This window comes from Suillus bovinus (genome assembly GCF_016758785.1).
Source record: "Suillus bovinus strain UH-Sbo-P2 chromosome Unknown EDB93scaffold_1, whole genome shotgun sequence".
Taxonomy (NCBI): Eukaryota; Fungi; Basidiomycota; class Agaricomycetes; order Boletales; family Suillaceae; genus Suillus; species Suillus bovinus.
In genome coordinates, this window is record NW_024542057.1 from 703,017 (window position 1) to 719,875 (window position 16,859).

Below are 16,859 nucleotides of genomic sequence, written 5' to 3' on the forward strand. Positions count from 1 at the left end.
CAGGTTGACTTTGTGTACTAGCATCATTCAGGTGCAGCTTGCTCGATTTCAAATTTACCAGCGTCGACGCCTAACATTAGGTTAAGTTGAGCAGAAAGACAAGATGTTTCGCACTTTATAAAACCAACTTTAAAGTGGGCCGCCAATCACCAGACGTAAGTAACGTCCACTCGAGGCGAAGTTGGTCTAGTCCCTGCTTCATCCTCATTTTTGACCTGTACTTCCATCTAAAACTTTGCACTTGGTGTGCATCCATTCGTTTTTTTTTCACTATTCATTTCTCTCTCCGTTCTTTACACCTCGCTGTATTCTCGTAAAATGTCTTTACTTCCGCCTCGCCGACCAAGCGTCCAGGCACCTGCTGTAGCAGCGAGTCCTGTCGCCGTCTTGCCAATTGGTATCGGTGAAAAGATGCACAAGCCGCGTTGTTCTGATATTTCTTTTGATCCGTGCAAAACGTCGATCAAGCCAAGTTCAAAGTGCATTAACGCGGCTCAGAGCAACACAATCGTAAACATTTCGAATACGAACCATTCTGGTAATAAGTTACAACCAACTCATATTAGACCAATATTCTAATATTTCTCTTTCCTTCATCTCCTTTTTCTTCTTCCCCAGACGTCGCTCTCGCCAACGAGCTCGACTATATTACTGTATCACCTCCACTCGATTCTCATTCTCAACCTCTTTGTTTTCCCCGTCCAGCGGACAAGGCTTCTCGTATCCTAGGGATTGCTCATCGCAAGTCCATGGAGCCCATTCCTGCCTCCGCCCGCACCTCTATTGTATCAACTCGTTCAGCACCATCATCCCCAACACAACATGCCCCAACCCTTCCTCTCACTTCTCTTTATGTCGTATCAGGGCTTCCAAAGAGTCCTCATACATGGACTCTTGCCGACCCCGATGCCGTCCTAGGTTTATCTCACTCAGAGGGTGCAGTCGCCCGTTGGTGGAGGCCTGAGGTTCTCGGCAGCACCGTGAGCCCTGGTGCTGGCGGGGGTAAGAAAAAGAAGAAGGCAAATAAGGGGGAGAGTAATGAGATCCTCAAGGGAGCAGGTGCTCTGTCGAAAGCTGAAGTCGGAAAAATGTTATCAAAAGCGCTTAAGGCACGTTCTCATCGCGTGCTTCCTATCGCTACTGATCCTTCTCTCCTATAGCTCTCATTCACGCGTGAAGTTGAAATAATTGCGTCGACGCTTCAGCCGGCGAGCACAATTCATACTTTTACGTTTACCCTTCCTGCGCCCTCTACTCCTCTGGCGCCTGCGCCTTCTGAAGTAGGTTTACTTCGCGCATCGGTCCTCACTGGAACGGATCGTTCCTCTGCAACCCCCACATTCTCATTCCCTTACACTGACGACCCATTCCTCAATGCTCGTCCTTCATCAGCGTACCTCGGTCCGCCCAGCGTCCTCCCACCTCCTCCAGCATCTCCGGCATCTCCCATGTTCGAAAAACAAGCGTCAGGCGGAAATGGTGCAACGGTCACTTACCATGGTGTCTGTCTGACCGTATGGAGTCACGCCGATGCTGAGAGAAGTTCGGCAATTCGCCGCACTCTCGAGGCAGGTCGTGCGCGCAAGGAGAGTGCGCAGTCATTAGTGGCTACGCGGCTGAGAGCGTTGCGCTCTTCAAACCCTCCAGGGTCTTCTCAGTCCCCTGGAGATCCAGCCAGGAGAGCGCATAAAAAGGGTCTCAAAGGGCCTTGGTCGGGTACCGATGGTGAGACCGACGGCGAGGGTGCTGAAACTGACGCTGGTGCCATCAGCGAGAGCGATTATGACGTGGCAAGTACCGTAGGTGGCCACGGCCCTGGTGAGAGTACCCTGTTCTTGCCTGGTGATACCGTATTTTGGCTCCCCTATGCCCTCAGTACGTATTGCTTTCGAGCTTCACGTGAAAGATTTTGATGAATTTATCTAGCGCTGGTGTCTCGTCACCCGATCTACGATCTAATGCGTGACTACCTAACCCTTTCTTGGGCTCGTTTCTCTAAAGATGTGCAGTCGCACACTCTGCAGATCTCCAAAATTCTGGCCCATCCCGCTCCACGCGCCGGTGATCTCATCAAGCTCGATGCTTCCTCCACGCCCATCCCCTTGACGCACTCTGCTTCCTCACAGACCGATGACACAAACCTTGAGGTTATCGCGCGCTTCCCTGGTGGCTTGGACTTTGGCCGCGGTCTCGTAGACATCAATTTTACAATGTGGCCTTTGTTCAAGTGCCTGAACATTGATAACATTCTCACTATATGCGAGGTCCGTCACGCTGGTGGGCATCTCATAACTTTTCCCTGCTGACGCGATTTCAGATTGCCCTGGCACCGACCGGTCGTATTCTATTTTACTCTAGGCATCCTGCCATGCTCGGAGTGCGTTCTTGATGTCGGAGAACGGTCTATTGTGAAGCTGACAAATCTCCAACGTAGATCGCGGTATGCACGATCAAGTACCTTGTCGAGTTGCGGGGTTGGTCTGGGATTGCCCTGCCGTCTGTCCATGCCCGAGACGCTAAGATCTATATCGACGACCCCGGACCATGGATCCTCGGTCTTGCTACGGAAGCGAGGTACAGCGTGCGTCCGGGTCCTGAGGTCTGCGTGGTTGACCTGTAAGTTATCTCATCGACTGCCAATTACCAGAGGGCTCATCAGGGTAAACAGAGACATCAACTACCTGAGCTGTCCATCTCCTCCTCCCGGTGTAGTGTCTACCAAGCAGCAGCGGGACAAATATAGACAGCGTCTACTTATTGCATTCGAGCCGCACTATCATCCCGATCATAGCGTGCCTTCGTGAGTTCTGTTGCTTCTTTGGTTCTGAATGTGAAGACCGAGGATATGCGCTATTTTTAGCGAATTCAAAGAAGCTTTCCCTGCTGGTCGGTTCCGCCCTGTCTGCAAGATTCAGGCGAAACGCGGTGGTGAAACTGCTGCTGTCGCAGACACCATCAAGGCACCTGAGTGGTGGCATTCCACGCGGATTATCCAAGCATTTGACAGTGTGCTGCAGGACAAGGTCGGCTTTCTTGCATCTAGTTTTTTTATGACTGACTGTATGCTTATAACGTTGGTCCAGTTCAAGAAGCCTTCGTTTCTCAAGCGCATCTCCTCTTTCGGCGCAGCTCGCCGTATCCCCAAGCTCACTCCTGCCGAGCAGCACATTCAGCTATCCATTCGCAAGCGTGCGACTGCGTTTGTTGATGCTCGTGATGACCTTGAGACGAAGATCGGACGTCTTTCTCGCCGTCTTAACTTCCTCATGACGGAAGCGGATTTATGGCGGGATAAATTTGTCACGTTCGAGCAATACGCGGAGCGCTTAAGTGCTGAGGCTGGCCAGCTGCGTAGCAAAATTGGAAAGGAACAAAGAGAGACAAAGCGCCTGAGTGGTTTGGTCCACCTCACAGCTGCTGAGAAGGCGAAATTGCAGACACGTAAGCATCAAATGAGAATTACCCACAGCGATACTCACAAAGCTTTGTAGAGTTACACGATACGGAGGTTGCGCACAAGGAAGCACTTGTTGAACTGGAGCGCATGCGCGAGACCATGGAAAGGATGGAGGAGGAACGCGCGGAGATGGTTGCTGAGGTCGAGGCCCAGATCGAACGTGCACTTGCTTCTATGGCTGTCGACGTCGACGAGTCTGACTATGAAGGGGACCTGGCATCCCGTCCGGGGTCACGCTTGTCAGTAGCGAGGTCTACCGCCAGTGGTTCACGTTCGCGGAGAGCCAGTGACTCGATGAAGGACGGTTCGGTCACTAGTGGTTCAAGATTGCGCAGCTTCGGGACAGAATCCACTCTTGCGGAACAATACGAGAACGGCGATGAGACTCTTGTGCATGGCAAAAGTGATCGTGAGACTGACACGATTGCGGAAGAAGACGAAACACCAGCGTCACCAAAGACAAAACGCTTTTCCGCAACTCAGGCTGAATTGGTGCAAGATGGTATGATGGCTGTCGACGAGGGTATCAGCGAAAGGAGCGACAGAATTGCACAGAAAGTGTTGCAGATCCAGCAGAAGGTGAACTTTCCCGAGTTATTTTCCGCGACGCTAAAGCTAACCGAGATTTTAGCTTGAGACTGCACTAGCCTCGGAACGGGTTCAAGAATGGAAGAATAGGTCTATTGCGGCCCATAGTTCTACGGAGGATGAACGAAGCAATGACTCTGATGCCGTTCCTCTTCGTGCACGTCTAGCCAAAGGAACAAGGCTAGTAAACAACCCTCCTGGTAAAGCAAGGAAGAGAACTCGTAGCAACACCGCATCCTCAACGCAAACCAGTACCATCGCCCGTCGCTCAGTGGATACCATATCTTCCTCGGCCACCCCTCGCCGGGCAGCTTCTCCCCGGGCGGACCAGAGAATCCCGCAGGTGGAATCCCAGGTAGATAGTAGTGCTGATGAGGGCACTGTTGCTGGTTCCAGTCAAACACTGCGTAAGATTGCCTCTGGGGCATCTCTATCTGCTCTTTCTCCTTCTGAGCCAGGAACACCCTCCATTCCTGCTCTTACGCCTACTATCGGCTCCATCACAGATGACTCGGACACTGAGTTCCAGAGTGCTTATTCTACGAGTCCTCGGGATAGCTACGTCAGCTTTGATGGCCGCCAAACTCCTCTCTATCACGATTCCGACGATTCCATTGAATTCACCGATCAAAGCCGCAATTACGGGAAACATGTCGCTTCTCAGCTCATCAAAACGCCTGTTAGAGAGCGAGTCACTAGTACAGGGACGGCAATTCTTCAAACTCGGATAGCCTCTTAGGGAAGATACAGTCGCGTCAAAAGGGCAGGTCCTTGCGCACGCTTGACTGCAGTCTAATTTTATATACCTATGGTCGATACCCACCTTTGCATATCATCATTATCATTATGGGTTGCCCATTCTCCCCACCACGCTCGTTGCTTTCTTATCATCATCTGTCGTATTTGTTCCATCGGATTTCATGCGTTCCAGTTTCATTGCATATATACAGAGATCTACTTGTGCATAGTACAGAATACAGTCTTTATCTTTACATTAAGTCCAGAAATCTTTACTATCTAATCATGAGTCCATTCTGCGACGATTGTTGAAGGCTTTGACTACAGAAGCGATCTGACCAAAGAACCAGGCTTGAGATGTTTTATCCGGTATGAATACGAATTTGTCATGTTCTTTTCCAGATTTGTGAGTGAAACGGATGCCAGTGTCTTCCACTGCAACACCCTGCACCATGGCCAGGGGGAGATCCCAATCAAGGCGGAGCTTTTTCGACCAAAAGGAAAGAACTCGTGTCGAAGTCAACAATATGACGTTATCACTACCAGGAGAATCTATCACACGATCAGCCGTGTTCAATAAACAAATTACCAACATACCAATGTGCGCAACGTAGGCCTCTTTGCGATATGCACCATTGTCAAGATCCTTCATCCAATACTGACCCAAGGCTTCACGAGCAGAGAACGGCTGGTGAACGTAGCTTAGTGTATGAGACACAATACTCAAGAAGGTTACTTGCCACCAAAATGCCATCCGATGGGACATGTCTTGGCTGTAAACAGTGGTATAAAGGGTAAATCGCGTGGAAGACGCAATTACTTACTAGACGAACACGATCTCGCTCTGGTTTGTCAAACACAGTTGTTGTATTTCGGATCCCTGAGAGGCGCACGGTCAGTGATAAGTTATCCCTGTGTGACAAACATGACCGACCTTCCGATAAGTTGGACGCGAGGTCAAAGACTCCAACGGCTGGTTTGGTAACAACACTATACGCGAACAAGATAAATAAAACATACTACGTAGTCTTCTTGACTTACCCCACAAGGCCCTTTCCAACGCCCTTGAAGAACCCGAGTGCTCCTTCTGTTTCAGCACCCTGTATAGGTTTTGTCTGGCAAGGCTCGGTTAGGCGCAGCAACAAAAGGATCGAATGAGAAAGACCTACAACAATCCCTTCCATTGCGCTAACAACGCTACTGGCAAAGGCTTCGCCCCCTGCCGCAACACCGTAGCTAGCATTCAGGGTCAGTCGCTTACGCTTACTCAACAAAATTTGCTCTTACATAGCATGACGCGGGCGATTGCGCCGCTGGTTCATTCTACGTTGAGCCTGATACTCAGAATCAAAAGTTGCTGCAGATAGTCCTGGAAGATATCATAAGTGACGATTCATATAGTTTTATTCAAATTTGGACCTTTGCCAACACTGCTGGTGAACTTGGTCATACTATCCGATAAGCCAAACACTGTTTTCTTCACAAAGCTAGCGGCACCCTGGTAGAGGATTAGTCGAAATACCCCGCGAGTATTCTTGGTCTCGTACTTTGGCAATTCCAATCCCCAGCTCCTTGTTGCCGTGCATAACAACCCCGTTGTATGGGGCATAGAAAATATCTGACACGCCAGAGCTGACATTCGTGAATAGCCCAACAGGATTTCCAATGAAATCGGCTGATCCGAGGATGCGGTATAGCTGACGAAGAACATCTTGACGGTAATGGTAAGTGATTCTAGCCTGCAGTTCAGGTATTGTCAGTCGCATGTCTTTGATGACCAGTGCATTCAACTCCAACGGCGCGTCATTGATGTTACCCAAGGTCATTGTCAATGCATTTACGACGACAGCTAGAGGGTTGCGAATGCTGAGCCTGAAGGTAAATAATTAGTGCATATATAAAAGTCGAAGCGCAATTCGTACTTTTCCTCGCTACTAATTCTTTCAGTACGCATGAATGAGAGAGACAGTTGTATTGGTTGAAGTTCCAAAACTTCAAAGTAGACAACTTGTCCAGCAGCAGAGAGGTGAGGTTCTGGTATTTCTTCTGGATATTGTATCAAAACACTGATCCCACATGTAAGCCGGAAAAAAGGCTGTGGGATAAACTTCTATACTCACTCCTCAGTGTTCTCCTCCCATGAGAGGCCCTGGATTTGTGTAAGATCGTATATGGCGAAAAGCAGGTCCTCGTCTCCTTCAATGGTCAATGCCTGGAGGAGGATAGAGCAATACTTGACGAATAGGACACCGTGTTCTGAATTTACAGTCTGCGGGCAGTTTTGGAACTAGAAAGATATTTTACTGACCTTGGTCTTTGAGCCAAATCACTGAACCCTGTATTGTCGGGAGAACTGCAACACCACTGGCTTCCTTGGCTATTGGGCTTGGCTGGATAATGACCGGGTACAGCGCATCATGCAGCTGGTTGTCTATCTGTAGTGAGCCACATGATAGGTTCAAAGACTGTGCAACAGGGCTGTTGCTATACTCGAACTTCAATGATTCGATGGATGTATAAACAACTTCGACCATCCTGCGGTTAACCAACGATATCGCTATTCCCGCGAACTCCATGTTGAATGACAATGTCGGAGAGACGACTTCCATGATCGCCTCAAAACCTTCTGTGCTGCTGGTCATGGTGTCGGACCGTGACAGGGAGCTCGAACTGTGGAATTTCGGCTTGTAGAGGCTGTGCTCAGCTACATATGGTGTGATGCGTAATATTTGTTGGTGTCCATCTGCTCTTACGTCCAACGAAACAGCACGAGTCCTTTTGCGATCCTGAGCTGCACGTCAGTGACTAACCGGACTTGAGGAGAAGTGAAGGTACATGGAACTTGAATGGCACGAGAACACCAATTTCCATGATGTCTACATTGCGGGAAGCATCGTTTATCGTGAGTGTGATCTTCTTTTCCCTGGCAGCAGGCTGGTCCCAGGCATATGGCATGTTTGAGTGAGGCGCTAACTTGTATCGTGGTGTAGACGATTTCACCACGTCAGCATCACCACGTTTGGGATCCTGCTAAGTCAACATTAAGGACTGATTTTCAGGTGCAAGGGAGTTGGGAGACCCATACGCATTGTGACATGGAGACAGAGAAATCGCTGTCGTTCTCGATAACGAAGGGCCATTTTTCCGTAGCAGACAGTATTACGAATATCGTGGATCCATCAATCACGACGTCAGCCTTCACTGCATGCACGCCGCCGTCTGAGAGTCCGACGCGAAGGTAAACAGAGCCTATATCTTCAATGTTTATGGGTGCAGACCTGAAGCATTATCAGAAAAGTACCCGAGACAACATGGCTAGGATATTACCACTGAGAATTGAGTCCAGGGTACGCAATAGTAAGCATTTTTTCCCGGCTCGCACGCATGATCTGCATTGGACAACGTTCGCCTGGATCGAGTATTGCGCGGCCTCTGGGCGGTGCGCCATGCTCGCGGAAGCATATGGGATCAGGCAGATTATTCTTGATGAGGAACCTTGGGGCGAAGGTTATGACCTTGATGAGTTTGTATTTCCCCAACCCTTCAGTCCACGACAATCCAATGTGGAACTCCTCTGCTTTTTGCCTTGAGGACGGTATAACCATCTCAGTTTCCGCAGAAGGGGCCTCTAGACTAAAGACCTAGAGGGCAATGTTTGAATCTAACAAACATAACTTCCCGTCGTTCGACCGTACCTTCGACCAACCAGATTCACCGATTTTAAACACAAATGCTTGACCATTGTCATTGGGGTGTGACAATACTGGTGAGGTAGTGAGGCCATCGTAAGAAGAAAGGTATGTAAACACCCACAGAATGGAACTGGTTTGGAAATAACATCTAGCGAACACAATTAGTAAGCCATGGTAAATTGCCGACTGGAATTTACCGAGTCTAGTATCAGCGGCAATCTCGACAGGGGAGATCGCTCGATGAGAACGTGCAGCTTTCACAGCAAAGGGCAACCCGGTCTTGTTAATAACGAGATACGGGCAATATATCTGGACTTTGAAGGCACCACCGGACTCAGGATAGCGTCTAGGGATATATGAGTTGCAAAAGTGAAAATGTACGGGCTTAAGACGAACACGTAGTTCAGACGTAGATCAAGTTTGCGATTACTCTGGTCCCGCAGACTTAAACGAGACTCTACATCAAAGTCCGAATTCCGGTCAGTGTTAATAATGGCGAAATCGCTGGGCTTAAAGACTAGTTTCTGCGTGAGTGAACGTACTCGGATGAGCTATCGGACTCACTCGTATCCTGGACTTCGGCATTCAAGAGGATCAAATGACTTAATTCCACAGAATGCACAGGCATGACGCCACCCTTTCTAAGATAGCTCTTCCAGTTTTGATTAGCATCCTTGTCATATATTCGATACTGGATGTTGTAAGGCAGTAGGTTCTCAAGCTCGATTGGCGCACGAAGTTTGAGTTTAATTTTCGGTGGTTTCCTGAATCGCAAAAAGGAACGTCGTTAGTGGTGGGGATGTAAAGGAACGTAAATATATTTTTACCGTGTTCCAGGCTCATTCGAGTCACTTTGTGCCCACGCTTGAAATCGAAAAGGAGCTTCTTGCTGGTCATTGTGAGGGCAACTTATCGTAAGACTCTTCTTGGTAATGAGATCCTCAAAGCGTATGGAGGAGCACCATCTGTACCCGAACCCCTCTTTGAAAGCCTAATGAGTATGCTGCACAATTTTCGAATGAATGGATACGCACGATCTGGCTGCAGTCGGATCCTGTTCTGGGTTACTGCTTCTATGGGCAGAGCGTAATCCTTGCCGGGGGCTGAGAACGATTAACCACTGAATCACAAGAGCTTTTCAGTACCGACCTATCTTTTCTAACGAGTAAACCGGATGTCCTGTATGATCTACCAGCGTAAGTTCCAGTGGATAAAAGGTCTGATTTTCGACCAGATATGTGGAACGGAGTGTGACGATTTTTACGTTGTCTTCAACCGATACAGCGCATAACAAGCGATCAGCGTATGTCTCCATTCGAGGGCGAAGGGAGAACGTATATTCTCCTTCTCTGTCCACTGGTATACCTCTCAGCGCTTCCCATGGCTTGCCGACAATCTGTATGCCAATGTTGTGTTGTTCAGAGATTGAGACATGCTACAAGGGCAAAGTAAACACAGCACCACTGAAACGCATAAGTTTACTTGCCTCGCGCATTGTCTTCCAATCATCAAACCTCCAGTCCACAGTTTGATCATTTGTAATCTTGACTGCACCGGCATCCTTTGAGTCACGACTGGCATCATCGTCAGACCACACGAAGAGAGTGGATCCGGTGCGATTCCTGATACGGTATGGTGCGAAGCTTCCACGGGCCTTCTGTAGCAAGACTTGTCCTTCCTTACCCCACATATTGGCAGACGTGACAGCAAGCTCCACAAAAGCAGTACTGACGTTGAGATCTAAACGTTCTTGCGCTGATACCGATACCTTGAATTCACTCGAGCGTTGATCTCGGCCAACCTAAAATAGATAAATATTATCCTAATTCCTGATTTAATAGACTCACCGAAAGAGTGAAGGTCCATGGATCAATTACTGCATGTTTTACTCAGCATAGAGACATTTGAAAATGATGCCACTTACGAGGTTCCCAATGTGAATTTGACAAGTTCCAGTAACTGATTTGGGTTGCAAGGGTAGCAGTAGCGCGAAGCTGGTAGTGGATAATTAAATTATGAGACCAGTACGGGACTGTTCTTTACGCACATCTGCAGACCAATCACGAGCACCAATGATAAATGGTTTAATCTTCAAGTGAAGCATAGGCTGCTCATGCATGTCGCCTATGAGGATCAGACGGAATCCATCAAACGATGCTTTTAGCTGAGAAGATGTGTGAATAACCAAGCCAGTGAATCTTATCTCGACACACCTGTTCCGTCGATACCAAAACACGGGCCTCTCCGATAGTATGTCTATGGCTTCTCGTGGCATTAGACCGTGATGCTTGGCTGGGCCCCTCGTATGGCTGTGCGGACTTCGTACTAGTAGTGCTGGTCACGGAAGAACTATCTTGAGATTTGCCATAAAGGTCCACCGCTTTGCTAGCGATGGTGGTGATCAGCATGATATCTCGGTAGGAGGCTCGGAACACAATAGGTTTGGCAGCGAGTTCCATGCTCGTCATCTGTTCTCGTGTTGATGATTGACTATCCATAGAAAAGGTCAAATCAACATCATCCAAGAAGCGTACAGTATCGGCATCGGCGCCCATGCGGATAAGCGACATCCCTAGTCGATTGACAGTCAACGTAAGAATCCTCTGTGCCACCATTCTTAGCACTGTGGTGATACAAAGAAAAAAGGACGCACTTGTTGTGACAACAAAATTTGGTCAATGTACAATCTGAGAGCCTGGGAGTTCGCGTCTTCATCGTTCTCTAGGACACTAACAGAAACATCGTGCATATCAAATCGGAAATCAACTCGAGACTGCGGTGACTCGCGTTGAGACTCAGTCGTGGATGTGTTATCAATGTCGACCGGAGCGTCCTGCTGAAATGCGCTCATGAAGAACTCCAACAATGCGATGACGGGCTCAATAGCCAGAATAACGTGCGGTGAATCCACAGTCAGAATGACCATTGAAGAGCTACCAGACGTCGTGTAGAGAACCATGAATTGGTTACGATCATGATCCGCTGCAGGTATAATTTCACGGAACTTGGATCCTCCTGGGCGGGTATTGCTCATTGTGAATGACTTCAGCACAACTTGAGCCTCCGCAGCGCCATCAGATATCGACTTGTAGCGCAAGCTGCTACCATTGAGTGCAAAACGCACTATGCTATGGTCTTCGAGATTTTCTTCGTGGGTTGCCAAACTATCGTACAAATGTAACTTCACCATCTTGACAGAAGCAACCAGATCCACGGTCGTCCACGCGCGGATACCGTCAACTATGTGGAGTTCGGGCTCGAGGTTTACTAGATGATCGCTCGTAGTACCGCCGCTGTCACTGCTGCTCACAGGAGGCGATGCTAACTCCAGAGCCTGGACATTTCCTTCCGGTGAAGCGACCAAAACCTTGGGTATGGACTGCGCGAACTTCATAAGAAGAATGTATTGAGTTTGTGTCAAGTACAACTTGACGTCAGATATCTTCACTGCAATCTGATGTTTTCTTGCTGTTAGAAAAGCCATTACGACAACAAAAAGGTGTTACCTGAGTGTCTGGAAGTTCACTCTCCTGCGATCGGTCGATTCCGCTAGTTTGAATCACATTCGCAATGATATCAATGTCGTCAACGATCTTGAGCATAGAGGATGCTCCATCATGATAGATGTCGGACATCAGCTGAATACCACGTAAACTGGCGGTGATTTTACTAGCATGAGCCTCGTGTGAATTACGGGCACTAATCTCCCCCAGTCGCATGACCAAGACGTCTTGCAAACGGCTAGGATCCGAAGGGAAAACGATGATTGGTGTCTTGACAGAGACGTTAAATTGCATTCTCTCAATCTCCGAAGCTCTCTGGACTGCAGCGTCACGTGCAGCATCATAAAGAACCTTGAGTTTTGCTAACTTGGTGACGAAGAGATAAATGTCGTGCAGAGGCTGCTCCAAAAAGTGGACTTTCAAAGACCCGACATCGAGATAAAATGTCGAGTTAAAGCCCAAGGTCGAGGTTTCTGCGATATCAAGAGTCTGATAACGGAATTCCGCAAAGTTTTTGCCTTCGATCGACAAGATCTGTTTGAATTGCGGCTGTGTAAGTTCCCGTGAGCGATCGTCACTTAAGGCAAGGCTTCCTAAGCGTCCTGTAATCCCCATCGTGTTCGTTCGGAGAAGTAACTGGACGTCTGCTGTAGATAAAGAAAGAGTGGCTAAACTATCGAGGTCGTTGAGGAGCAGAACTATGCGTGGCTGTGAGGGCGCTGTTGGTAGATCTGAATAAAAGACCGACCTTGCACACTATCAAGTCTGACAGATACTCTGATGGTTCCCGTGTCACTAGCAGGCGGAGATAATTCCCCTTCATCTGAGATAACGATCGTACTTGATGTTGTGTTCGCAGGTTGCTCTGGGCTTTGAGGAACAAACGTCGTCATGATGAAATCGTAAAGCGACACGACTGGTTCTGGTGCAGCGTGGAATATAAACGTGGATAGTTGGACATCAACACTTTGGTCGATGCTTTCGTAGACGGTTGCAAATTCGGGTGAATTTTTCTGAACCCGTTTGTACGATATCTTCATGAGATCTTTAATGACGGAACCCGTGCTTTCAGAAGACATCAGTTGAATGGAATCTCCAGCAGCTTGCACGACGTTCATTGCAAGGGATCTGAATACGTGTTATTGACACGAGCTCAGAAAGGTTGTACAGCGTACCTCAAATTAATATCCACATTCATATTGAATTTGAGAAGCGAGAACGCGAGTCGAAACTGCTGGAAAATGACTTCCCCGAGTGGTTTCTCATTGCCATCGCCACTAGACTTTGAGATAGCCCCACGAAGAGTGTCAACTTCGAAATCAAGCTCAAATATGTGTTGTCGGATTTCAGGATGCTGCCAAACAGGTAAAAATACGGGAGATGGAGGATGAACGTGATCTACCTCGAGCGAGCCATCGCTTGCTTCAAAGAACAGATCGTCTCTGTGTGTCGATGCAGATTCGCTGTCGACCTCATCATGATCATCTACATTATATTCTGTGTCGACAGGTCCAAACAAACCAGCTGACAAAGGCAGCACAAGTGATGCACTATCGATGTGCATCTGGGGAGGTTTCTGCTCGCCGCCTTCATCAAAGTTTGGGATCGCAACATCTATAATGCGCATTAAAGACTTGTACTTGGCGTCGGAGATGTTCACTTGAAGACTGGGCAATTTCCCGGAAATCTTGAATCGAGCGAGATTGACAGCAGACGGTACAATGGAGTTCTGTACCAACAAGTTGATGTTTATACGTTCCAGTAGATGGAGAGTGTCGCTCTTCTCAGAAGTGAGAGCATCACGGCAAGCTTGGAGATCGTTGCCTAAGACAAACTGATCGATAGCATTAGACTTGTTTATGCTATCCAGGTGTGAACTAACCTGAGCTGCCTGGAGCTTGAGCAACATCTTATCATACATTAGTGACTCTAATCTCTTGTAGTCATCCTCGCCGTATGGCTGGTTTCGTTTTGCGTGTATCTCTCGCAGAGCATCTTTATCGGCCAAATCGCTTTCGACAGCTATGTGGCCAGCATCGATAACAAGATGACTGCATTGGTGCGTAGTGACGCTAAATTAACAAGTTAGTCTGGTAACTTCGATAATTACGCATGCGGGGAACGCACTCTTCTGGAATGATGATGATGGGTGAGTTCATATCCAGTTGAAGATCAATAGTTTTATGAGTTTGCAGAGCATACTCTAAACCAGCTCGAGTTTCCTTTCGTAAGCCCTCCAGTGTCTGGCTTGCTACATTCTTGAAATTAAAGCATGAGACCTTTTGCTTAAGTGATTCCGGAGAGCACCTACTAATAGAGCTTCGACTGATTCCAACTGGCTCTCGGGTGGGCGAAAGAATTTGAAAATGGCTTCGACATACCCCCTGTGATAAATTATTTCCATGTGGCGCATGCGGGCTGTGAGCGCGGTGTCGGCGCGTTCATCGAGAGGATTGCTCTCAAATTTCACGAAGAAAAATGGATCTTCAGCTTCCCCGTGCTCAATAGCCTCAGCATCTTCTGCTATCGGGGTCTTGACTCGGACTATCTGTCGATGCAGTGTATTCTTGGTCGTCCCATCAAAAACACTAAATCCTCTTAAGGATACAGCTGCCTCAAAATTGTCCGGTCTTTGGATGACTTCGGCACGAAAGGAGTCGAAAACCGTGGAGATGACTTCGGTAGCTTTCCCACTCGGATCAACCTTCAGTGCAAATGACCCCTTCTTGAGTTCCGCAACCACTCGAGCCTTGAGAGCATCTCGAGGTGCCTCGAACGAATCGACAATGGCCGATTTCTCGTCGTAATCAAGTACATCATAGAGCTGCCTGCGTTGCTCCTCTGTCATTTCACCTCCAAAAACGAGGTCGTCTTTCGGCTGATCTGCCTGGGACCCCCAGAGCCAGGATAGCCAACCACCAGAATGTTGTTGCTGTTGTGTAGCGCGGTCTTCCTCAAGCCTTTTCTTCAGCTCCATGTCCTTTCGTAGACGGGAACGTGCAATCGACCTGTAGAAGCGAATGTCCTCATATGACAACTTACATTCCAATGCATTGAGCAACGCAGTGTCCTGAAAAAACATAATCGTATGTCTCATAGCGTGGAACAAAACAAAACGTACGGATTCACGCAATATATTCACCGTCTTCTTCTCGAATAACTCGACATATTTGTTGCGATCGTCTCGACGTTCCGCGAAGTACGCCCAAGTCCATTTACGACGTCGGTCGTGCACACCATCCAAAATCGCCTGGGCAGCAAAGCGTAGCAATGCCCTTGCTCGGTTCGCTTTGAACTCCTCGTCGCTTGGACGAAATTTTCTGTACTGGATGGAGAACATAAATTCGAGATCAACATCGCCTAGTTCAAAATGCTTTACCTGACGTTGACGGAGGTAGACGTGATACATATCAGCCAAAGATATGGCATCTCGATATTGGTTGTCATCAAAGGCGATACCGATTTGATCAAACAGCAGCTGTACGTCGAAGTGTGGTGTGTTCTTGTCAAGTTTGTGGTTCATAACAATCTGATGGATGGTCATATATTGAACGCGCTTGATAGCTGTTGGCAGCTTACTCTACCCTCACCCGATACCGGGCTGAGAATGAATTGATGGGATGACTGGTGATCCTTTTGTGATATCTGGACTAGGAGGTCAAACCTGATGGTGTGCGAGAGCATCAAACTTACCATGGCAATGAACTTCTCTTTGGCTGCAGAGAGGGGCAGCCCTGCCATACTTTGCGAATCTGTATCAAAGTATACCGCTAGTGATTCCAACCTAGCCAACTGAAGAATTCAAGTTCAGTGGTGCCCCTCTTCACTTCGTCTAGCTGCTCACCTTGTGTATTGCACCGGCGGTGCTTTCTATGAAAGCCGGTTGCCATTCCTCGTTAACCGACACCGCTGTGAAACCTGCCAACGTGATGCCCGCGGCGAAAGGATGCTAATATTGTATGTCATATAATGAATCCCAAGATGCGTGTGTCCTACATACACCAGGAACGCTCATATTGTCTTCATACCGTATGTGAATGTTCTTTACGGTCACCTGCAGATTGTTGATTATCTTAGCCGTTAATGAAGCCCAGAGACCCTGTGACTGCGGAGATTCTTCTGTAACAGGGAATGTCATCTGAAGCTTACGCGCTATCAATAACACAGTGGCAAACCTGAGGGTAGTCCTACTTGACCACGCATATGCAAAAGTTCTGCATTTTCCAACCGCTCAAGTTTGGCGGCCAGTGCTCGCCGTGTTTCCTCCTCCGGATCAATGTTTGTTTGCGGAGAGGGTACGACGAGCATATACACATCTTCGATCAATATCTCGACAGGCTGGTTGCCGAGGTTCATCCAATGGAGAGACAGCGTGAATGTCCCGAGGTGGCCTGAAGAGAGGGAACCTGGGTGAGCTTAGGCAACGCCATTGACGTATAATAGTACCTTCGAGAACATCTACTGGGAGTCTGAACTTATCCAAAGCGCCCTTCTTGAGGCGCAAGTTGCGTAGCGTTAATTGACCTGAATTTGGATCAAAATTGCCATATGGACGAGCGACAAGTCAACACTACCTTGCCCAATGCCATAGTTTACTTGATTCATATCAAGGTTCTCGACATACGGGGCGAGTATCCTATTGAACAACTAGACGAGACGCGGTTATATTCAAGGATATGTGGAGTTGAAATTTCTTGATGACGCACCACATTCAATACTTCTTTCCCGGGGTCCAACCACCACATTGTGGGATTTTTGATAGTATCGACTTATCCTGATATCTATACGTGACTCTTGCTGTAAGTTGGACGTGAGGTACTAGTGAGAGATTGTTAGACTGCACCGCAGTGGAACGAAGAGGGTAGGGGGCACACTTACTAA

At 48.1% G+C, this 16,859-nt stretch overlaps 2 protein-coding genes across 2 annotated transcripts; one reads left to right on the top strand and one right to left on the bottom strand.

The window, feature by feature from the left end:
- Positions 1–49: 49 nt before the first annotated feature.
- Positions 50–4,925, top strand: EDB93DRAFT_21009 (DENN domain-containing protein). The gene is made up of 11 exons (XM_041455716.1): positions 50–538; positions 619–1,109; positions 1,161–1,875; positions 1,927–2,264; positions 2,318–2,377; positions 2,435–2,616; positions 2,669–2,800; positions 2,861–3,023; positions 3,084–3,441; positions 3,492–4,036; positions 4,089–4,925. Exons 1-11 carry the CDS (start codon positions 319–321, stop codon positions 4,782–4,784), a joined length of 3,900 nt encoding a protein of 1,299 aa, XP_041313589.1. The 5' UTR covers positions 50–318; the 3' UTR covers positions 4,785–4,925.
- A 141-nt stretch (positions 4,926–5,066) lies between these two features.
- Positions 5,067–16,723, bottom strand: EDB93DRAFT_1073706 (vacuolar protein sorting-associated protein 13; the record flags this gene model as incomplete). The annotated part of the gene is made up of 47 exons (XM_041445034.1): positions 5,067–5,335; positions 5,381–5,471; positions 5,527–5,556; positions 5,608–5,663; positions 5,718–5,773; positions 5,825–5,898; positions 5,953–6,019; positions 6,071–6,152; positions 6,203–6,281; positions 6,331–6,655; positions 6,706–6,849; positions 6,904–7,039; positions 7,092–7,569; positions 7,619–7,810; positions 7,869–8,061; positions 8,111–8,424; positions 8,479–8,546; positions 8,597–8,623; positions 8,673–8,821; positions 8,872–8,992; positions 9,040–9,239; positions 9,303–9,456; positions 9,510–9,578; positions 9,625–9,910; positions 9,932–10,276; positions 10,323–10,351; positions 10,400–10,469; positions 10,523–10,639; positions 10,689–11,078; positions 11,129–11,929; positions 11,982–12,676; positions 12,727–13,106; positions 13,154–13,332; positions 13,381–13,812; positions 13,861–14,050; positions 14,106–14,236; positions 14,290–15,048; positions 15,100–15,303; positions 15,358–15,507; positions 15,558–15,623; positions 15,672–15,770; positions 15,823–15,927; positions 15,979–16,097; positions 16,154–16,369; positions 16,425–16,502; positions 16,550–16,625; positions 16,685–16,723. 47 exons carry the CDS (start codon positions 16,721–16,723, stop codon positions 5,067–5,069), a joined length of 9,330 nt encoding a protein of 3,109 aa, XP_041313590.1.
- Between the last annotated feature and the right edge of the window lie 136 nt (positions 16,724–16,859).

What these genes read in the sequence shown, in the direction of transcription:
- EDB93DRAFT_21009 (XM_041455716.1), top strand. Translation starts at nt 319, where the DNA reads ATGTCTTTACTTCCGCCTCGCCGACCAAGCGTCCAGGCACCTGCTGTA. An exon ending in GGCATCCTGCCATGCTCGGA is followed by an intron (nt 2,378 to 2,434) that starts GTGCGTTCTTGA and finishes TCTCCAACGTAG; the next exon opens with ATCGCGGTATGCACGATCAA. An exon ending in GAGGTCTGCGTGGTTGACCT is followed by an intron (nt 2,617 to 2,668) that starts GTAAGTTATCTC and finishes CAGGGTAAACAG; the next exon opens with AGACATCAACTACCTGAGCT.